Source organism: Neovison vison, chromosome 9 (assembly GCF_020171115.1).
Source record: "Neovison vison isolate M4711 chromosome 9, ASM_NN_V1, whole genome shotgun sequence".
NCBI lineage: Eukaryota > Metazoa > Chordata > Mammalia > Carnivora > Mustelidae > Neogale > Neogale vison.
The window spans coordinates 75,465,982-75,488,824 of NC_058099.1; the positions used below are offsets into that span (position 1 = coordinate 75,465,982).

The 22,843-nt window shown below is 39.2% G+C and overlaps 2 protein-coding genes across 5 annotated transcripts in view; one reads left to right on the forward strand and one right to left on the reverse strand.

The window, feature by feature from the left end:
• Positions 1-4,792, forward strand: part of GOLM1 (golgi membrane protein 1) — a 55,571-nt gene extending 50,779 nt beyond the window's left edge. For both annotated transcript variants that reach the window (XM_044265784.1, XM_044265782.1), the window contains exon 10: positions 2,255-4,792. In XM_044265784.1, the coding sequence (XP_044121719.1) occupies positions 2,255-2,331 (77 nt within the window). In that variant the 3' untranslated portion in view covers positions 2,332-4,792. The remainder of the gene's footprint in view (positions 1-2,254) is intronic.
• A 922-nt stretch (positions 4,793-5,714) lies between these two features.
• The window catches only part of NAA35 (N-alpha-acetyltransferase 35, NatC auxiliary subunit), a 103,166-nt gene continuing 86,037 nt past the window's right edge, over positions 5,715-22,843 (reverse strand). For all 3 annotated transcript variants that reach the window (XM_044265780.1, XM_044265779.1, XM_044265781.1), the window contains exons 17-23: positions 22,080-22,258; positions 12,164-12,300; positions 11,241-11,308; positions 9,967-10,107; positions 9,450-9,572; positions 6,788-6,868; positions 5,715-6,125 (exon numbers count right to left, since the gene is read on the reverse strand). In XM_044265780.1, the coding sequence (XP_044121715.1) occupies positions 6,066-6,125; positions 6,788-6,868; positions 9,450-9,572; positions 9,967-10,107; positions 11,241-11,308; positions 12,164-12,300; positions 22,080-22,258 (789 nt within the window). In that variant the 3' untranslated portion in view covers positions 5,715-6,065. The remainder of the gene's footprint in view (positions 6,126-6,787; positions 6,869-9,449; positions 9,573-9,966; positions 10,108-11,240; positions 11,309-12,163; positions 12,301-22,079; positions 22,259-22,843) is intronic.

A 22,843-nucleotide genomic window follows, 5' to 3' on the forward strand; every position in this document is an offset into this window, starting at 1 on the left:
GAAATGTGAGTTCAAACTGTACACTTGCACGGTCATCTCATAGTTAAGAAGTCCTGCTCCTCAGTCGAACCACTGGAGTTTCTGGCCGTCTTTCTGGCTGTGCCATCTTCATGGCAGACTTCTGCTCCATTACCTTTATTTTAATCCAACGATGTGAGCCTTTGGGAGTTGAGATTCAGCTTTATTTAGAAGTACCCTTCTGGACTTACCATCCAGACTGGAACCCTCGTCTTTAGTTTTTGTCCCTCTGCATCTTTGCACGCTGTGAAGAGAGGAGCTCAGTCTCTTCAGGCTTTTGAAGTCCTCAGGGTAGAGCTAGCTTTGATGTTTATTACCCTCAGGGGTTGGAACTTCCACTTCACATTTGGCCTCACAGATTCCTTCTTCAATTGCCATTATAGATGGTGCATTTTACTGTCTTTGAAATTTTTAACTTTTCAGTTTGAAAATAATTGATTTTAATTTAAAATAATTTCCATATGCCTTTTTTTAAAAACTATTTTTCTTAAAGATTTTATTTATTTGACAGACAGAAATCATAAGTAGACAGAGGCAGACAGAGAGAGAGGAGGAAGCAGGCTTCCTGCTGAGCAGAGAGCCTGATGCGAGGCTCGATCCCAGTTCGATCCCTGAGATCATGACCTGAGCTTAAGGCAGAGGCTTTAACCCACTGAGCCACCCAGGCGCCCTTTCCATATACCTTTCACCCAGGTTCCTCAAATATTAACATTTTACATAACTACAGTCCAATTATTGAAATGAAGACATGAATATCGATACAATGCTATTATGCAAATTCAGTGTATTGCCCAACTTAATATCCCTTTTCTGGTCCAAGATCTAATAATCCAGGATTATATACCATAGTGTCATACCTCCCTAGGGTCCTTTAACTCAAAACCATCTGTCTTTATCTTAGGACGTTGATAGTTTTTGAAGTGTTCTGGCCAGTTATTTGGTAGTCTCTCAACCTGGATTTGATTCAACAGTGTTCTTCGGGGCGCGTGGGTGGCTCAGTTAAGTATCTGCCTTCCGCTCAGGTCGTGATCCCAGAGTCCTGGGACGGAGTGCCACGTCCTACTCCCTGCTCAGCAGGAGACCTGCTTCTCCCTCTCCCTCCTGCTCTTGCTCTCTTTAAAAAAAAAAAAAAAGTGTGTTCTTTAAAGTATCTTTTCATATTTCATCCAGCATTTATTACAGTTGGCATAGTTATTTGAGGTTTCTAGAAATAGGTTCTAACTTGATTTTTCTTAGACTGTTTAGGTGATTTTTAAAAATGCAAAACAAACATATTAGCAAGTCAGAATTTTAAACAAATACAAAGTCTTTTTCTGTTCTTCTCATCGATTCCACTCATTTGTGTACCTCAGTCCTTGACTATCTGGTGTGGTTACGGTCCTAATATCTGTTTTATTATCCTTTCAAATCAGTCTAGTGTCCTAAATGTTTGGCTTTGCAGTAGAGCTCTGGGATTTTCACCCCCTACATACAGGGGTCCCAGGATCGTATTTCACCTTGTATGAGGCTTCAAATGAAGGATGTGGGCAAAGAAAAATTCTCTGTAAGCTTTAAGTTTCAAGGATTGTCATCACCATCATTTTAAGATTCTATCATTGAAACAGTTAAGGTTCCTGCTTGCTCCAGGGAAATGAGAAGAAAAAGGCATTCGTTCCAACTTTATTAGAGAACTTTAAAAGACAGTATTAAGGCATACTTTTAACGAAATCATTAACCATTTAATATGTTGTAGTTGTAAATCAGCATGGTGGTTTTAGGTTTTGTGAGGTCTTTCTATGTCCTGTGTGTGTCAAAGGATAGAGTAAGGATGATGGGAGCCACATGAAGACTTCAGCTCTGGAAAGCAGAAGCTTCAGAGAAGCAAGTGCTGACTGAAGTTGCAGGGAGCTCTGAGGGCCTTGTGCTTCCTGTTGGAGGGACACCAACAGGGATGCATGGAGCACAGAAGAGTTGTGGTTGTGTCACAAATTTTATGAGTACATGAAGACGTGGGGCGTTATTATTTTAAATAGGAAGTTTTTAGGTGTCACAGCTTTATTTCATGGCACCATGTTGGCTATACATGTAGTCTCTTCACTATCTTGTCCTTGATTAGCAATGCAGTTCCCCGTTATGTTGCTGTGGGAGATACTGTCCTTCTGATGAAGCAGAAGTCAAACAGAAACTGCCTGGCTGGTTTCCCTAAATATTTTAATGTTAGGTTATGGTTTTTATTTTATTTATTTTTCTTTTTTAGTTCTTAATGCTGAAAATCAGAAAGGAGACATGATAAATTTACTTGATCAGCGTGAAAAGAAGAACCAAACACTCTGAATCAACTGGAATCCTATACCTCAGGATTGAAGAGAGATCACTACAACATATTTATGAGGGGGATGAATACTGTGAAATGTCCTAAGTAAAATATACATCTAAAGATGATTATTGTGGAGTTTTAATACGTACTTTATGTAGGAAAATGATTGTGTTGTAGATGGTTTTAGGGGGTATTTTCAAGGTGTTTATACTAAGGTGTCAAAATTTGTCAGCTAATAGGTATGAGAAAATCAACATCAAAAATAGAACCCAAGTTCTCCAAGTATGGGACAGTGGTGCTTCAGAAATTCTGGAATGTAACTTAAAAAAAAAAATCAAAGCCTGTAGGAGGAGTCTGTCTTCTGACACCAAGAGACCCGCCACACCTGGGAATTCTTCTCTGGTCCCTCTGGTGTCCTTCTTCACATGCTGTGCCGAGTGGCCCGTACCAGCCTGGTACTTCTGCTCTCCCACGTCAGTGCCGAATGATTACTGGCTTATGCTCTCATGTGCTCACTTCTGGTTCAGACAGTCAGGGGCCTGGAGCACAAAACTGTTAAACATCACTAGCAACAGTTTTAAACAAGTCTATATACAAAGGCATTTTATGTGAGAATTAAAAAAAAACCCTACTTGTATAACCTGTCATTAACGTACAAAAATGCTTAACTTGTCATTTGAACATTTGTGATCTATTTTTACTTTGCTTAGTAATGTATGGACAAAGCAAAATCTTCTGATTAAGTCTGTATTACCAAGAGCCATGAGTGGATCAGACTTCAGACAGAACAGGGCCAAAGCAGAGATGACCCTGGGGCCTGTGGCAGAGCAAGGTAGGGGGCGCAGCACAGCACTGCGGGGGCATGTTTGCTGTGGACAGACTGCCTACTGCACCATCGTAGGGAAAAAAGAGGAAGCTGATATTAAGAGCATACACAGTGTTACACAGGGGGAGAATTTAGAAAGGCAAGAGAAATGCAACAGTTGTTTTTGCCACAGTCCATACATTTGGCTTGTGGCAAATGACTTATCAAAAGTGATTTAAAAATCAAAAGTTAATGTTAGTTTGAAAAGGACTAATCGTAATTCAGATTGAGTTGCTTCTCAGTATTTCCAGTAAATAGGCTCTTGCCACTTACAAATGACTGGCAGAGTCCTATTCAGGATGCTGAGGTCTTGAGGGTAAGAAGGTGGTGATGCTTATTAAAATACAAGTCACCGGACTTGAGATGCAGGAGCCTCAGACCACCTGGGATAACCAGTTAACTTTGGAGAGGAAACGGGGGTCCAGAGAAGTTACAGGGCTGTGCCACAGGCTGGACAGCTGATGAGCCACACACCAGGCCCCTCACCTGGTCTGGACTTCCATGCCCCTGCCTGGCAATGAAGGCAGGACCTGGTTTGCATTCAGGTTAAGATCTCCAATGTGAATGCTACTCTATAGGTATCTGTTTACTTAATTACTAAGATTAAACTTTCCTACCCGGAAAAGGCAACTAAAGAAGGGTGTTAAAAATAGCTTTGTAAGATTCCCTTTGTGTCTTAGCCTTACGGTTAATAGTCTCTCTTGCTTTTTCAATAAAGTGTCTATTCATTTCATTTTAATTAGTGTGCAGAGTTCTAAGAAACAAGACTGTTCAGCTGCTTTGTTTTCCTTTACTGCCCTACTGGATCCCTGAAGAATCAGCTTGCAAATCATGGATCAAGAGTGGTGGTCTGCCTTAAACCTTGTGGACTAAGATGGGTCATCAGTATAAGTAAAAAATAACCATGCTGTTTCCATCTTCATGTACAGAGGCATCAAAGGCCATTCGTTCAGGAGGTGTGTACTGTGAGCGATCTCTCCAGACAGTCATGCTTTCTTACCGCTGGCTTACCTTCCCATCACACAGGCACTTGTTTTGAGGCAACAATTTATAGAGGTGATGTGGCTGTTTTGTTTTGGTTTTTTTAAAAAGCAAAACAAAAACCTGTGTAATACGTAAATAGATGGCAAACCCCCTATTTTGGTCTTTTTAATCAGCACCTATTCCGATTTTTAATAGGTGTGAGCTCTTTAATTTACACCTTCTCTGTATTCTCAAATGGTATGCAGACAGGAATGGGATGACTCATCTTTTCTTCGGCAGATGGGACTGCAGATTCCCTGCACAATACTCAGTCTTGAGTAATGAGAGCACTGCAGATACTTAATGTACTTTCGTGTGATGGAATTTGAGAAATAAACCAGTATGTGTTAAGTCAGTGTGCGGTCATGGAATAACTAGATCAGTAACTGGCACGATTGTTTAATGGGTAGTGGCTGGTTATCTCTTCTCAGCAGAACCTGGAGTGGTGCAAGACAAGTGTGAATTCAGGAGCCTTTAAGGCCCAAGGGCTTGGTCTACTCCCACTAAGAGATTATTATAAATAACTATAGAATTCTCAACTTCTAATACTTGACTCTGAATTTTACAAAAAATTAAAAAGATTCCATGAATTGTAGGCTGTTTTTTTCTTTTTTACATTGTTAGACTCTGAAAATGTTCATTAGTATCAAAGTTGGGGAAATAGCTTTATTGTGTATTTAAATGTTTATGTACTATTTCTCAGCACAGAGCAATACTTAAAGTGTACTGAGCCACTGTCCCTAAAAACTGGCTTATAAAATTCCAGTAATGTATAGATTGAAGGATTACTCAAAGTTGGTATCATCCCATGCACTTCTGAAAAAGCTCAAGTAAAATGCTTCCATCCTTACTGGTGTGCCTGTGAAACATACCTCTGGGGAAGTTAAAGGACTTGAAATATTTCCTTTAAATTTATGTGTAAACTTCATATAACAAGTCTTACAAACCAAGGCCTTAGCCTTCTAATACAGAATAAAAATCCATGGCAGCATGAGCCAGGAAGAGGACTGAGCAGGAAAGGAAGGTAGGAACTCTAGCACTGGGCACTTAAAAGGTACAGGTGGAAGCCAGCAGATAATGCAAAGATCCCCACTTGAAAACCTTGCATGGGTTAAACTGAATATTTAGTAGTGAACAAAAAGTATGCCACACTGAAACCTAACCCTAAAAATTAACAATCTACACATTCCCACCGCTCGAATAAATGTCACCAGCAAACATTAAGCAGAATGTTTTCAAAGTGCCAATATGAACAATTAAAGGATGTTTTTAAAAAACTTCTATATTCTTATAGAATTTAAGACATCATCACACACAAAATCACAATCCCCCTGTAATTTAGTCTCCCTAGACAGTTTAGAGGTTCTCCCCACCCATTCCCTTTTAAGTGTATTTTGCCAAAACCCCGTTCAAGTGTTTGATCAATCCCTTGTTTTGAAACTTTTGAATTATCTGTTGGAACTACTCAAGAGTAAAAACCTTCAGTTCTTAACATGCATCAAAGTGCTGTTGTTTTTCATTTCCAGTAGTGCATTTTTTGTCAAGAAATTTATTAACCTTTACAAACACTATTTTCACTCATTCATAAAAAATGATTTATGATTAAATCTGTAATAAAACCATATAACGTTCATCACTGCATTCGGTAAGACCAGTTTCATCCATGGAACATAACAAACCACTTTAAAACAGCAGTTTTCATTCACGTCGTATAAGGCTGTCAAATTAAAAGTATCTCTTATAATAGGCTGTTATCCAAGAAATCCATTTCACTTCACGTTATGTGCTGTGACTGACGGATGGATCAATCCCCTTAGAATCTGAGAGTAATTCTGCCCCTTGATGTCCCCTTTTCAATGTCTCTCAAACAAGTTTTACAACAGGAAAGTATTTGTGAGCAGAGAAATCAAATTCAGGAGGAACCTGTAAAGAAAGGCAGAAAAGAAAGAAATGTATTTACAAATCTAAAGGGAAAAAAATGAGCTTATCTCTGAGTTTATCAAAGTTGAATAGTTAACAAAGGCAAATGGACTTAAATCACAGGAAAGGGGGGTGAGTCAGCACACTGTTCAGTTCCTGGGTCATGGACAGTACATGGACAGTACAGCAACGAAACCGCCTCTAGAAAAGCAAGGCCAAAGCTGAGGAAGGCCGATAGCAAGACGCAATGGGAGTCGTCAGACACAAGGTACGTGCGGTTCGCCAATGCTCGGCAGCACAAAGGTTGACAGAACATCAGCAAGGAAAGTTGACAGAATTTGCCATCTCTTGAGCCATTTAACAAAGCCTTTGATTACTGAAGCATTAACTTTTCCACAGGCAGAGGACTTTTTAAATACCTCTCTCATAATTTTGTTTTCTCACATTTTCTGTTTTACTCATAGTAATTTATGCAACGGAGGGAATGGAAGGGCAGACTTTAGAAATTAGAAATTTTAAATCAATAAAATCTCTAAGTTTCAAAATAAAAGGGCAAGCTCTAGTTATTTTTCTGCCATGGAACCTCTTTTAAAGGGATGATTTTTTTTTTTTTTAAAGTTCTACAATAATTTAACGGCCATTTACTTTCCCCACAGTGCGCTTACCTTAGATTCCTTTTTGTGTCCTCCTGCCAATAACTTCATGACCACAAAGTTGGGTTTGGCAACCTTTAAAATTCTATTGACCTAAACAATGAGCAACATTAAGCTATCAAAACATAAAATTCAGAGTCAAAATGTCTTTATAATATAGGTACTTTGCACAAGGTAAATGTTGATATTTTACTAAGGCAACTTAAAACGAACAGACACACTTTTCCATGACCACAGAGCGCTCTGTGTGGGCCAGCCGTGGGGCCCCGGGTCTGCGCTCAGCAAGCCTGAAGAGCATCGGCCGCAAAGGCAGCAGCGGAGCATGTGCGGCCCGGACTCCACAGCTGGAGTGCTCGGACATCAGGTACTAGCTAGCAACCCCCTGGCAAGTTCTCTAGCCTCTCTGTTTCCCAGGTTCTGCATCTATAAGCATGGGGACAGCCTCGCCACCACCGCACAGACCTGCTGGGAGGATTACTAAGTGACCCAATACACACTCCGAGCTCAGAACCACGCCAGTGAGTAGGAGGTGTCCTGTGTTTCCTGTCACTCCTGACTACACTCGCCTGAAAGGTTTCACCTGAACAAATGAACAGCAGAGGACTGACTGGAAGGCTGTATTCCTCTGGAGAGGGAGTGATGTGCAACCTGAAGAAACAAGTTCCCACTGCTCCTGGTTGCTGACGGACCTCTCTTCAGACACACATCTCACCACAAGTCTGGAACAGCTTCTCCTCAGCCCCGACTAACACATCCGCCCGTCCACATGACAGCTGCATCGGGGCCTCCAACAGGCACGTCCCAATCTGGGCTCCTAACTCAGCCCACCAGCTCCGCATCCACTTGCAGCCTCTTCCGCTGGTTCCACCCACCCAGAGGCTGAGGCCCAAATCCCGAAGTCCTCCGTAACTCCTCTCTCCCTCACCCGCCATCAGTCCAACTTGCTTCGGATCCCTCCACCGTCCACGTCCTCTCTCCCAGGCGACTGCTGTGGCCTCCACTGGCTCCCTGCTCCCACCTTTGCCCCTACCACCGGCTACTTTCAGCACAGGGGCCAGAGTGAACCTTCAGAACAAAAATCCAATCTGGTCACTCCTCTGCTCAAAAACCTCCAAAGTGAGCACGCCTCGTTCATCCCACTCCGGCCACACCAGTCCGTACCCTCGGGGCCTTCCTTTACATGTGCAGATCCCTCTGCCCACACGGCTCCATCCGCAGTGGCCCTGTGACCTGCTTTTTCACCGTCTTCAGAGATTTGCTCACCGGCCGCCTTAAAAAAAGCCTAATCCGCCGCCGCCGCCTCCTTACAGTATTCACGATCTCCACTCCCAGCTTGATTTTTCTTCATAGTCTTATGATCTTCTAGTACACAATATAACTTACTGTCTACAACCTCTACCCTTAAGAGGGCAGAGATTTGTCTAGTTTTCTTCATTAGTTTTTACCACAGGGCTGCGGACACAGTAGCCGTCAACAAGTATTTGCTGAGTAAACGAATTAAGTTCACTGAAGGACGTATGCCGTCTATTATAGGTACCTTCCTCTAATTTTTACATTCCCCCTTGTATTTTATTACATGATTATACAGAACATAAAAGTCATCTCTCTCCTATCCCTGTTTTCCAAGGCTCCCCTCCCAAGAAACAAACATTGTTATCAACTCTCATATAATTCTCACATCTCCTTCTGGAGATACATGTGCACACACACACATCCCTGGGCCCCTTTCAATTGAAACGGCAACATACTATACACCATTCAGTGCTTCGCTCTTTGAAGAACATTTCCATTACGGTATGTAACAACCTTCTGTGTCCTTTTCAAGACTCCGCAGTCTGGTATGATGTATCATCACTCATTTGACAGTCTCTGTTGAGGGGCAGTGAAGTTTCCTCACTTCTTCGCTCTGAGAATCCTGCTGCAATGAGGACTCTTGTGTATTAGCGACTTGCTTCCCTCACTGCCCACATGTGCACGTGTGTTAGATAAACCCCAAGCAGCAGAAGTGCTTGGCCTAAGCATCTGTGCTTTTTTTAACAGGTAACTGCTATTAACTTCCCTTTCATGGAGGTTGTACCAAGATATACTCCCCTGGCAGTTGAGTGTTCTACGCAAGGCATTCTCGTTTGCGGAATGCATGCATGTCAGTATTATCGGGCACAGCAAACTGTGAAAGCAACCAGTGGCTGCAACTTCAGATTCTGCAAGTTCCAAGGTCTATGGGATAGTATGTCAAAACAAAGTCTTTGAACAGTAGGCTCTATTTTAATTGGTCAAGTGGAATAGGTTTTTACTTCCTGTGATAACTGACCAGAGCTTTTTTCATATTTTTAAAGATTTATATAATTAGATTTTAGTATCAAACTATACATTAAAATAAAAAATTTTAAATGTCACCATTTCTAAACTGTGGATCACTCTGAATCCCATTTCTTGTCCTCCTACATACTATGTCTTAATTTCTGTGCATTGATCTCTAAATTTACACAAAGAAGCTACTTGCTTTCATGAGCTAATTTTAAGTCTTACAAGGTTAGGCTAGCAAAGCCATTTAAAATCCTTGCCAGAAACATGACAGGCTTCACTATTCATATGGTAAGGTTCATTTATCATCCAGTAGTAAGATACGTATTTCCTGCCAAGCTTTTCCTCCAGAATTACTGTGACTGCTTACCTCATGGTCTGGGTTTGGGATATTTTCCAGGATCATTTTTGCCTGCTGAAAGTGCTTACTAGCTGCCACATACAGTTCGGGAGACTGAGGAGGAGGGCTGTATTTATTGAGGTCAGACATTTCCTAAAAAGGGGGGGTGGAATACTGTATTATTCAAAACATGTTTAATATGAAAAACTCTAAAACAGCTTTTATAATTACAAATTCTACCCTGACTCATGTTTCATATATAGACACTAAACCAAACACTTGACACATGTCCCTATTTTTCCCTAAATAATATTTAATTCCCAATTACCTCATCTGATCCCCATACTTAAAATAACTCTTAATGGAATGAGTGCATCCAGAAAGAGCCAAATAATTTTCACAGGAATTAAAATTCTTTTATCACCTTGTCACTGGTCCAATAATAGTCTGATTTGACTATTTTAAAGAAACGGCTAGGTACAAAGAGCGTATCTCTAAGCCGGTCTAAGACTACTTCCTTTACAAGTGCTTTAGTGAGCAGAGTCACCTTGAACTGCAGATAGTGCACCGGCGGTGGCGTCATTACACTGTTGAATGGAGCAAATCTGTGCTCATATCGAACTTGTTCACTATCAAGCTCAAACTTGGGTTTTCGTACTTTGCCATCCATGTCAAATGCTACCATGGTCTAAAGGAAAAAGAAAATAAAAGAGTCTATCAATTTGAAAAAGTGAATTCCTCATTAATGCAGAGTAGAAAACAAGAAACAGCTATTTACACAGAGTTAAAACAATTTTAAGGTTCAGATATCAGGAATAGGAAGAGAAAAACTGGCTTCAGTATTCATTTTTATGTTATATGCCATATTTACATAAAAATTTTTCAAGTTCCAGTGTTTAATCCATTACGATTTTTCCCAGTGAAATTTTAACACATGCACATTATTCTGCTATGACACATGCTTTTATAGTTGCTTTGAAACCTTCAAGTAAAAGTTTCTTAGGAAAAAAAGTCCTATTATAATAAGAAAAGCATAGGTCCTGTTTCTCAAACAGAAGTCCATGTTCTGTTTTATATATTTGAATATAAGCTGCCTCAAACAATTTCCTGAATTGCCAAGTACAACTTAAGAGTTAGCACCTGTGGGGAGCCTGGGTGGCTCAGTGGGTTAAAGCCTCTGCCTTCGGCTCAAGTCATGATCCCAGAGTCCTGGGATCGAGCCCCGCATCTGGCTGTCTGCTCAGCAGGGAGTCTGCTTCACCCCCCTTCCCACCCCCTCCCGCCCCCGCCTGCCTCTCTGCCTACTTGTGATCTCTGTCAAATAAATAATCTTAAAAAAAAAAAAAAAAGCACTTGCTAACTCCTGAAAATGCTTGCTTAAGCCATTCACTGTGGAGCCTACTCTGTTCCTAATATGCTCCTAAAGAAATACAAACCCCATCTCTTCCAAGAAAACTTTTCTGATCATGAATCAGAAACTCTGCCTTCTCTTATTACTTATGTCACACATTATCACCTGACCTGTCATTACCTAGACACCTGAGACAAGGTTCACATCTGATTTGAGTTGGTGTTCTTAAATGTATTCAGTAGAAGATATGTGACACATGGCAAGTGTGTTAAATTTGTACTTGTCTACAAATACTTGTTAAACAAATTAATGAAAACTAGACTTGGAAAAAAGGTAAACTTTAAGCAGACAGTAAACACAAAGGTGAAATTAGAATCTGGAAAGAATCAGAGAAAAGTGTCCATTTTAATTAAACTATGTAACAGCAATGTAGTTAAAAAGCAAAGACAACTTCATTTGTGACTACTTACTTTAAACATCCCAGCACACATGTTCTGATATGCCTGGCTCATTGTAATTTCTCGGCTCAAGGGGCGAACTATAATTAAAAAGAAAATTATCCACAGTTTTCCCCCTCCTCTTGCATTACCGCAGAAGAAAATCTAATTTAAAAAAAAAATCTTCCACCTGTTTACTAAAATTAAAAATTCAAAGTTTGTTCCTATAGGTTAAATTTTAGTTTATGGCCCAAATCTATAAAAATTAAAATATAACTGAAAGGCTTTTTAAAAAGCCATGTTCCTTAAATAAGTAATACCATAAATTCTAATATGAAATAATTTTAACTTTTGAATTCACCATGCGGACTTAATTTCTGAAATAGAAAACTCACGCATTACAGTTATTTAAAAACCCACCCAAACTGTTGAAATCCTAATGAAATACACAGTAATATTTTGTAGCATTTGTAGCACTATCTGTACCCTTCTACTAGTGATCAAGAGAGCAGTGCCTCTGAAACGCTTCTTTTTCCTCCTGGGCTTTGGGTGTTGCACCAAGGCCCTCTGTGATCATCTTTCTGTGCCACTCTAACAGCACAGCTCCAGATCGACTCCCCTCCAAGTGGTCAGCCTTCTGTCAAAAGATCAAGGGTCTCCTGCAGCCTTGTTCCTTGACTCATCCTGCTTACACATTCCATGTGGCTACTTCTTGTCCTAGGGTCTTCATAGCAAAGAAGTAAAAGAAAAGCAAGGGAAGGCACCAAAGAGGCGTGGGTCACTAACACTGGGATTCACTCTCTACCTTATACTTTCTGAAGAGAAGATGGGCAAGAACTGAGATATAAGGACTAATTCACTTATAGCAAGGCGTACGCAGTTCTCCATCTGTTTGTAGAAATTAAAGTGTACTCCAATGTTAGTTACTTCTTAAATTTAAAAATAATCCATGGTACCTTTCTTCTTTTTTTTTGTTTTTTTACTGCTCCGGCCTTTCTGCTGCTCTTCCATGATCCTTTCCTCTGCCATCTGAGAGCCATCAGCACGACTTAATGTCGACATCAACCATGCATAAAGGAATTCTGAGAGATACCTTCAAGTGTATCAAATGTTAGTTAATGGAGGAGTCTAAACGAGATAGCTTTATCACTACAAGTACTAGTATTAATAAAGAGATTTTTAATACCGCTTTAAAAGTAAAAAAGAAAAACCCAATTATCCAACTAGATAATTGACAGATTAGGTTTTATAAGAAATCAGCATTACAAATGATTAACTTTTCCTTTCTTGTAGCCTTATATTACTGGACAATGCTGAAAATATGCTTAATTTCCTACAATGATACACACTTTACAACCTTTCAAAAGATTTCTTGATAATTATATATATGTAAGTTAAACATATATATGTAAGTATATATATGACATATATAAAAATACACATTTATATATAAATTCATCAAATGAATGCTCATTAAACAATTTTTATTGTATCAGGACACACTTCACCTCAGCCTATTAACAAAATATTTTATTTTTGTATTAACTGCAAGAGAAAGCAAATACAGAGGAAAAAAATGTAAAATTATAGGCACTATACCAAAGCATTCTAAAAACTAAGAACATTCAGACTTATAATTTACCTGAGTTTATTCAATAAATTAAACATGAAACAGATTATTCCACCCAATACTAACTTTTCAGAAGCTTAACCAACATTACATTCTCTAATGCCCAGAAAAAGAAGTTCAAATCTAGAATATGAATATACAGTTTATACTATAATCTATATGAAATTAAGAAACATTAAGCTAAAAATCAAAGATTAGGAAGTTTATTATTATCAAGGATGAGCATATAATGCCTATCTCTAAAATTCTCCAGAAAGTTGTAAGGCAGTTTACAATATTAAAACATGTACCCTCCCACCAAAAAAAAAAAAAAAAAAAAGAACGAAAAGAAAAAAAGAAAGAAAGAAAATTTAAAGTAAAACAATAACTAGAAGATACATCTGAGGAGGGAGAGGAGTCAAGATGGCGGAGAAGCAGCAGGCTGAGGCTACATCAGATAGCAGGAGATCAGCTAGATAGCTTATCTAAACATTGCAAACACCTACAAATCCAATGGGAGATCAAGAGAAGAAGAACCACAATTCTAGAAACAGAAAATCAACCACTTTCTGAAAGGTAGGACTGTCAGAGAAGTGAATCCAAAGCGACTGGAAGAGAGACCGCAGGGGGAGGGGCCGGCTCCCTGCAAGCGGTGGAGCAACGGAGCATAAAATCGGGACTTTTAAAAGTCTGTTCCACTGAGAGACATTGCTCCAGAGGCTAAACCGGGGTGAAGCTCACGCGGGGTCAGCGTGGCCTCAGGTCCCGCGGGGTCACAGAAGGATCGGGGGTGTCTGAGTGTCGAAGAGCTTGCGGATATTGGAACGGGAAAGCCGGCTGCAGAGACAGAGCCGAGGAGTGAGCTCTCAGCGCGGGGTTACCTTGAACTGGTTGCAGCCTGGGTGAGCTCCGAGCGCGGCCAGAGGCCAGGGAGAAGGGAGTTATTGGGCACTATTCTCTGAGGGCGCACTGAGGAGTGGGGCCCCGGGCTCTCAGCTCCTCCGGGTCGGAGACCAGGAGGCCGCCATTTTCATTCCCGTCCTCCAGAACTCCATGGAAAGCATTCAGGGAACAAAAGCTCCCGAAAGCAAATCTGAGCAGATTACTCAGCCCGGCCCCTGGTAAGGGCGGTGCAATTCCGCCTGGGGCAAAGACACTTGAGGATCACTACACCAGGCCCCTTCCCCAGAAGATCAACAAGAAATCCAGCCAGGACCAAGTTCACCTACCAAGGAGTACAGGTTCAATACCAAGGAGAGCAGTGGAATTCCAGAAGGAGAAAGCAAAGCACTGAACTCATGGCTTTCTCCCCATGATTCATTAGTCTTGCAGTTAATTTAATTTTTTTCAATTTTTTTTTCTTCTGCTAAATTTTTTTTAAACTTTTACCCTTTTTTCTTTTAACGTTTTTAAACTAGTTTATCTAATCATATATATTTTTTCTTTATTCGTTTTCTTTTTTAAATTGTTTCTTTTTTTTTTCTGAACCTCTTTTTATCCCCTTTCTCCCCCCTCATGATTTGGGGTCTCTTCTGACTTGGTTAAAGTGTATTTTCCTGGGGTCTTTGCCACCCTTTTAGTATTTTACTTGCTCCTTCATATACTCTTATCTGGACAAAATGACAAGGCGGAAAAATTCACAACAAAAAAAAGAACAAGAGGCAGTACCGAAGGCTAGGGATCTAATCAATACAGACATTGGTAATACGTCAGATCTAGAGTTCAGAATGACGATTCTCAAGGTTCTAGCCGGGCTCGAAAAAGGCATATTAGAGAAGATATTAGAAGAAGATATTAGAGAAACCCTCTTGGGAGATATAAAAGCCCTTTCTGGAGAAATAAAAGAACTAAAATCTAACCAAGTTGAAATCAAAAAAGCTATTAATGAGGTGCAATAAAAAAATGGAGGCTCTCACTGCTAGGATAAATGAGACAGAAGAAAGAATTAGTGATATAAAAGACCAAATGACAGAGAATAAAGAAGCTAAAGAGGGACAAACAGCTACTGGACCACAAGGGAGAATTCGAAAGATAAGTGACACCATAAGATGAAACAACATTAGAATAATTGGGATTCCAAAAGAAGAAGAAAGAGAGGGGAGCAGAAGGTATATTGGAGAGAATTATTGGTGAGAATTTCCCTAATCTGGCAAAGGGAACAAGCATCAAAATCCAGGACGCACAGAGAACCCCCCTCAAAATCAATAAGAATAGGCCCATACCTGTCACCTAATAGTAAAATTTACAAGTCTTAGTGACAAAGAGAAAATCCTGAAAGCAGCCCAGGAAAAGAAGTCTGTAACATACAATGGTAAAAATATTAGATTGGCAGCAGACTTATCCACAGAGACCTGGTAGGCCAGAAAGAGCTGGCATGATATATTCAGAGCACTAAACGAGAAAAACATGCAGCCAAGAATACTATATCCAGCTAGGCTATCATTGAAAATAGAAGGAGAGATTAAAAGCTTCCAGGACAAACAAAAACTGAAAGAATTTGCAAACACCAAACCAGCTCTACAGGAAATACTGAAAGGGGTCCTCTAAGCAAAGAGAGAGCCTAAAAGTAGTAGATCAGAAAGGAACAGAGACAATATACAGGAACAGTCACCTTACAGGCAATACAATGGCACTAAATTCATATCTCTCAATAGTTACCCTGAATGTTAATGGGCTAAATGCCCCAATCAAAAGACACAGGGTATCAGAATGGATAAAAAAACAAAACCCATATATATGTTGCCTACAAGAAACTCATTTCAGACACGAAGACACCTCCAGATTTAAAGTGAGGGGGTGGAAAACAATTTACCATGCTAATGGACATCAGAAGAAAGCAGGGGTGGCAATCCTTAGATCAATTAGATTTTAAGCCAAAGACTATAATAAGAGATGAGGAAGGACACTATATCATACTCAAAGGATCTGTCCAACAAGAAGATCTAACAATTTTAAATATCTATGCCCCAACGTGGGAGAAGCCAACTACATAAATCAATTAATAACAAAATCAAAGAAACACATCAACAATAATACAATAATAGTAGGGGACTTTAACACTCCACTCATTGAAATGGACAGATCATCCAAGCAAAAGATCAACAAGGAAATAAAGGCCTTAAATGACACACTGGACCAGATGGACATCACAGATATATTCAGAACATTTCATCCCAAAGCAACAGAATACACATTCTTCTCTGGTGCACATGGAACATTCTCCAGAATAGATCACATCCTGGGTCCTAAATCAGGTCTCAACCAGTATCAAAAGATTGGGATCATTCCCTGCATATTTTCAGACCACAATGTTCTGAAGCTAGAAGTCAATCACAAGAGGAAATTTGGAAAGAACCCAAATACATGGAGACTAAACAGCATCTTTCTAAAGAATGAATGGGTCAACCAGGAAATTAAAGAAGAATTGAAAAGATTCATGGAAACAAATGATAATGAAAACACAACGGTTCAAAATCTGTGGGACACAGCAAAGGCAGTCCTGAGAGGAAAATATATAGCGGTACAAGCCTTTCTCAAGAAACAAGAAAGGTCTCAGGTACACAACCTAACCCTACACCTAAAGGAGCTGGAGAAAGAACAAGAAAGAAACCCTAAACCCAGCAGGAGAAGAGAAATATAAAGAGCAGAGCAGAAATCAATGAAATAAAAACAAAAAAACCCCCAATAGAACAAATCAATGAAACTAGGAGCTGGTTCTTTTAAAGAATTAATAAGATTGATAAACCCCTGGCCAGACTTATCAAAAAGAAAAGAGAAAGGACTCAAATAAATAAAATCATGAATGAAAGAGAAGAGATCACAACTAACACCAAAGAAATACAATTATAAGCAACTCTATGCAAACAAATTGGACAATCCAGAAGAAATGGATGCATTTCTAGAGACATATAAACTACCACAACTGAACCAGGAAGAAATAGAAAACCTGAACAGACCCATAACCAGTAAAGAGACTGAAACAGTCATCAAAAATCTCCAAACAAAAGCCCAGGCCAGATGGCTTCCCAGGGGAATTCTACCAAATGTTTAAAGAAGAACTAATTCCTATTCTTCTGAAGCTGTTCCAAAAAATAGAAATGGAAGGAAAACTTCCAAACTCATTTTATGAGGCCCACATCACCTTGATCCCAAAACCAGACAAGGATCCCACCAAAAAAGAGAACTACAGACCAATATCCTTGATGAACACAGATGCGAAAATTCTCACTAAAATACTAGCCAAAAGGATTCAACAGTACATTAAAAGGATTATTCACCATGACCAAGTGGGATTTATTCCAGGCTGCAAGGTTGGTTCAACATCCGCATATCAATCAATGTGAAACAATACATTAATAAAAAAAACAACAAGAACCATATGATACTCTCAATAGATGCTGAAAAAGCATTTGACAAAGTACAGCATCCATTCCTGATCAAAACTCTTCAAAGTGTAGGGATAGAGGGCGCATACCTCAATATCATCAAAGCCATCTATGAAAAACCCACCGCAAATATCATTCTCAATGGAGAAAAACTGAAAGCTTTTCCGCTAAGGTCAGGAACACGGCAGGGATGTCCATTATCACCACTGCTATTCAACACAGTACTAGAAGTCCTAGCCTCAGCAATTAGACAACTAAAGGAAATTAAAGGCATCTAAATCGGCAAAGAAGAAGTCAAACTATCACTCTTCGCAGATGATATGATACTATATGTGGAAAACCCAAAAGACTCCACTTCAAAACTGCTAGAACTTGTACAGGAATTCATAAAGTGTCAGGATATAAAATCAATGCACAGAAATCAGCTGCATTTCTCTACACCACCAACAAGACAGAAGAAAGAGAAATTAAAGAGTCAATCCCATTTACAATTCCACCCAAAACCGTAAGATACCTAGGAATAAACCTAACCAAAGAGGCAAAGAATCTATACTCAGAAAACTATAAAGTACTCATGAAAGAAACTGAGGAAGACACAAAGAAATGGAAAAATATTCCATGCTTCTGGATTGGAAGAACAAATATTGTGAAAATGTCTATGCTACCTAAGCAATCTACATATTTAATGCAATTCCTATCAAAATGCCATCCATTTTTTTCAAAGAAATGGAACAAATAACCCTAAAATTTATATGGAACCAGAAAGGACCTCGAATAGCCAAAGGAATATTGAAAAAGAAAGCCAAAGTTGGTGGCATCACAATTCCGGACTTTAAGCTCTATTACAAAGCTGTCATCATCAAGACAGCATGGTCCTGGCACAAAAACAGACAAATAGATCAATGGAACAGAATAGAGAGCCCAGAAATAGACCCTCAACTCTATGGTCAACTAATCTTTGACAAAGCAGGAAAGACTGTCCAATGGAAAAAAGACAGCCTCTTCAATAAATGGTGTTGGGAAAATTAGCCACATGCAGAAAAATGAAATTGGACCATTTCCTTACACCACACACGAAAATAGACTCAAAATGGAAAAAGGACCTCAATGTGAGAAAGGAATCCATCAAAATCCTTGAGAACACAGACAGCAACCTTTTCGACCTCAGCGCAGCAACATCTTCCTAGAAACATCGCCAAAGGCAAGGGAAGCAAGGACAAAAATGAAGATTGGGATTTCATCAAGATCAAAAGCTTTTGCACAGCAAAAGAAAGAGTTAACAAAACCAAAAGACAACTGACAGAATGGGAGAAGATATTTGCAAACAACATATCAGATAAAGGGCTAGTGTCCAAAATCTATAAAGAACTTAGCAAACTCAACACCCAAAGAACAAATAATCCAATCAAGAATGGGCAGAAGACATGAACAGACATTTCTGCAAAGAAGACATCCAGATGGCCAACAGACACATGAAAAAGTGCTCCATATCACTCGGAATCAGGGAAATACAAATCAAAACCACAATGACATATCACCTCACACCAGTCAGAATGGGTAAAATTAACAAGTCAGGAAAAGACAGATGCTGGCAAGGATGCGGAGAAAGGGGAACCCTCCTACACTGTTGATGGGAATGCAAGCTGGTGCATCCACTCTGGGAAACAACATGGAGGTTCCTCAAAATGTTGAAAATAGAATTACCCTATGACCCAGCAATTGCATTACTGGGTATTTACCCTAAAGATACAAACGTAGTGATCCGAAGGGGCACGTGCACTCGAATGTTTATAACAGCAATGTCTACAATAGCCAAACTATGGAAAGAACCTAGATGTCCATCAACAGATGAATGGATAAAGAAGATGTGGTATATATACACAATGGAATACTATGCAGCCATCAAAAGAAACAAAATCTTGCCATTTGCGACGACGTGGATGGAACTAGAGGGTATCATGCTTAGTGAAAGAAGTCAATCGGAGAAAGACAACTATCAAATGTTCTCCCTGATATAAGGAAGTGGAGATGCAACATGGGGGGTTAAGGGGGTAGGAGAAGAATGAATGAAACAAGATAGGATTGGGAGGGAGACAAACCATAAGTGACTCTTAATCTCACAAAACAAACGGAGGGTTGCTGGGGGGAGGGGGTTTGGGAGAGGGGGGTAGGGTTATGGACACTGGGGAGGGTATGTGCTCTGGTGAGTGCTGTGAAGTGTGTAAACCTGGCGATTCACAGACCTGTACCCCTGGGGATAAAAATACATTATATGTTTATAAAAAATTAAAAAATAAAAAATAATAATTAAAAAAAAAAAGATACACCTAAGGATAAACATTCCTTTTTGTTGTAACCAAACAAAGGCCCCACAGTCTATAAATCAAAACCGTACTGGCAAAAAACAAAAACCAAAAAACCCCTGCAAAATGCCTGGAATGGATTAGGTGCTGTATTTTAAAGCCAAACTGAGCACTGTGCTTCCTGGCAATGAGGGTAAACTTGGAATTACAGTTTTATTTCATAAAAAACAAAACAAATAGTTCACATGAAGAGAAAATGATTCCTGACAATGAATTTAAGAAAAGCATTTAGAGTATCCTTTTATAAAATGATCCTCCCCCCACAACACTATAAAATCTGAGGGTCTATATCTTAACTCAGTGAGAGGATTTCTATGGGGAATTAATGCTGTCTTCTACCTTCCAAATACGAATACAAGCACTGATGAGTGAAGGATAGAGTTGGCCCCAGTCAGGCTTTTCTTATCAAATATCAGATATCTCAGTGAGCTTTTAGTAAAGGCATTATCAAAATTAATACACAGTTATATCTAAAGAGAGTCAGAGTACAGATATTCTAGACCAGTGGTTCTCAAATTGTGATCTCTGGATCAGCAGCAATATCACCAGAACCAGTTAGAAATGCAAATGATTGGTTCCTATCCCAGATCTCCTGAACGAGGATCTCAAAGGACCAAGCCTAACAAGTCCCCATATGCACTGTAAAGTTTAAGAATCAGTGTTTTCTACTATTCATTTTTAAGCACCCACATGCCTCAGGAATGCTTATATTCATGAACAATAACAACAACAAGCTTATCTTGTGAAAATGCGGGAGCCCAATCTATAATTTTGAAATTGAAAAGCAGTTAAAACTGACATGAAAATAGACCACAAGTGTATTTATAGGCAAAAACTAAAATTTCTTTCATTAAAAAAAGAAATGAATTGCTCAAATATGCAGATACATTTCTTTCTTTCTTTTTTTTTTTTTTAAAGATTTTATTTATTTATTTGACAGAGAGAGATCACAAGTAGGCAGAGAGGCAGGCAGAGAGAGAGAGAGGAGGAAGCAGGCTCCCTGCTGAGCAGAGAGCCCGATGCGGGACTCAATCCCAGGACCCTGAGATCATGACCTGAGCCGAAGGCAGCGGCTTAACCCACTGAGCCACCCAGGCGCCCCTGCAGATACATTTCTAATGGAGTGTTTATGTGGTTATCATTCATTTGCCGAATTAAGAGCCCAATTCTTTGTGCCAAAAAGCATCTAAAAATTTTATTTTGAGGAATCAAGGGCAAAAAAGCTTCCTATTAGCTGCCTCAAACCTGAGAAAGAATCTGACTGTGTTCCCCTACAAAATGTCTGGTCTGAATACTGTGTTACTATGAGTTAGTAATAGCTATTTCAACACCTGTTGGTAAGAGTTGTTACCTATATAAATATTAGAGAGTATACCTAATAATATTATCCTCGTATTACTTTAGTTCATGTTCAAATTCAAGTTTCACAGCCAAAAAAAGCTGTATGTTAGGGGCTCTAGCAGCCATGATAACAAAACCATGTGTCAGTGTGGAAGAGAATTACTTTCCTTCCCTTATAGCAGTGATTCCAAGGAATATACAGTATCTTAATCTACTATGTTAAATAATTCAAATATGAGTTAAAAGATGAACCATGTTGGGGTGCCTGGGTGGCTCAGTGGGTTAAAGCCTCTGCCTTCAGCTCAGGTCATGATCCCAGGGTCCTGGGATCGAGCCCCACATCGGGCTCTCTGCTCCGCAGGAAGCCTGCTTCCTCCTCTCTCTCTGCCTGCTTGTGGTCTCTGTCTGTCACATAAATAAATAAAATCTTAAAAAAAAAAAATGAACCATGTTAAGATTTTATACACTAAACTTAGCTGTTTGTCATGAGCAACACTGGTTATTATTTAATAAATTACCACCATCCTTGGCCGGACTAAGAAAAAGATCCATTGGCTCTTATTATTTTTTTCCCGTGGCAGCTTTCCCATGCCTACAGTACTTCCAAGCATCCTCTTAATAGGTTTCTCATCCTCAAATGAAAGGGAAGAACTCCTGGCTGAGGAGGGTGATCCCTTAGCAGCTCTTCCAAGCTCCCGAGATAAATCCCCAGGACAGCAGTTTGCAACAGTTATGCTCCCAATGATAATCTTAGGCACAGTTTCTTCTCAGAGGAAAGATCTGGTTCAGATTTTGAACTTTAATTCAGTTAAGTACATTCTACAGCTAGCACCCAGCATCACTAAAGTCAGGACTAAATGTATGCTCATTCTTCTCTCTACAAACAGATGAAAGCTCTTCAATTAATCCATTTACTTTGGAGCCACTTTTATTAGCTTTTAAATACTCAATAGCTGAAAAAAAAAAGTATTTGTATGCTGTTACAGCACTTAAAGATAGATGTTCAGCATGATCTGCCTCTAATTTTTAGTAGACATTTTCCAATTATTCCACAACTAAAGTTAAAATACATTAAATGAAAAAGTACCCTGAAATCTTCTTCTGTTCTACAGACGCTCTCTCAGATCTTATCTACTCTTCCCACCGCCAATTTTAACTCCTGCCGTTCTCTTACCAATATATGTAGTAGTACTCGTGCATGCTGTAGAGCTCCAACTCAAAGCCACTCAGAAGATACTGGATCATAATTCGAAGGTTATGATAAAGGACCCAGGTACCTAAACAGGCCAAATGTTGCCTTTGGGGTTCCTGTTTCAACAGCATAGTGTGAAGGGCTGCATCAACCTTCTCTGCCTATCAGAATAAAAGGTTGTAACATTGACTTTCTTTTCAAGGTAATGAGAGAATTAAAAAACAAAACAAAACAAAACAAAAACAAACCAGCTAAAATAGCATTTAGGCAGAAAATGTAAAACTTGTCACATAAAGAATTTGCACTTTCAAAACATTTTTGGTTAGATTTAAACTTCTCATTTCACAGTGGATAACGTTTGTGTAAATACTCCTTAAACTAAAAAGACACTTTATAAGACAAAAATACAAAATACTGACTTCAGGTCTTAAGTTATGTTATCAATTAATATTGCTGCTTACAAGTTAAACATTTTATTAGAATGTGAACCTGTTGTAAAACCATAGTTCTACATATATTTTATAATTTATTCTGATTATCCAAGAAATAATTTAAGGTGTTTCTCAGTTTGGATTATTTTCTCTTTTTGTAAACTCTTTCTTTGATACATGAAACTGTTACACTGAAGTTAAAAATAAAATCATCACATTGAAAAATTAAAGTCAAAATATCATCCCAAAGAATTATTTTTTAAAAATCTGATCAAGGTACCTGAATATCTTAATTCTGGAAGGGAGGACAACTTG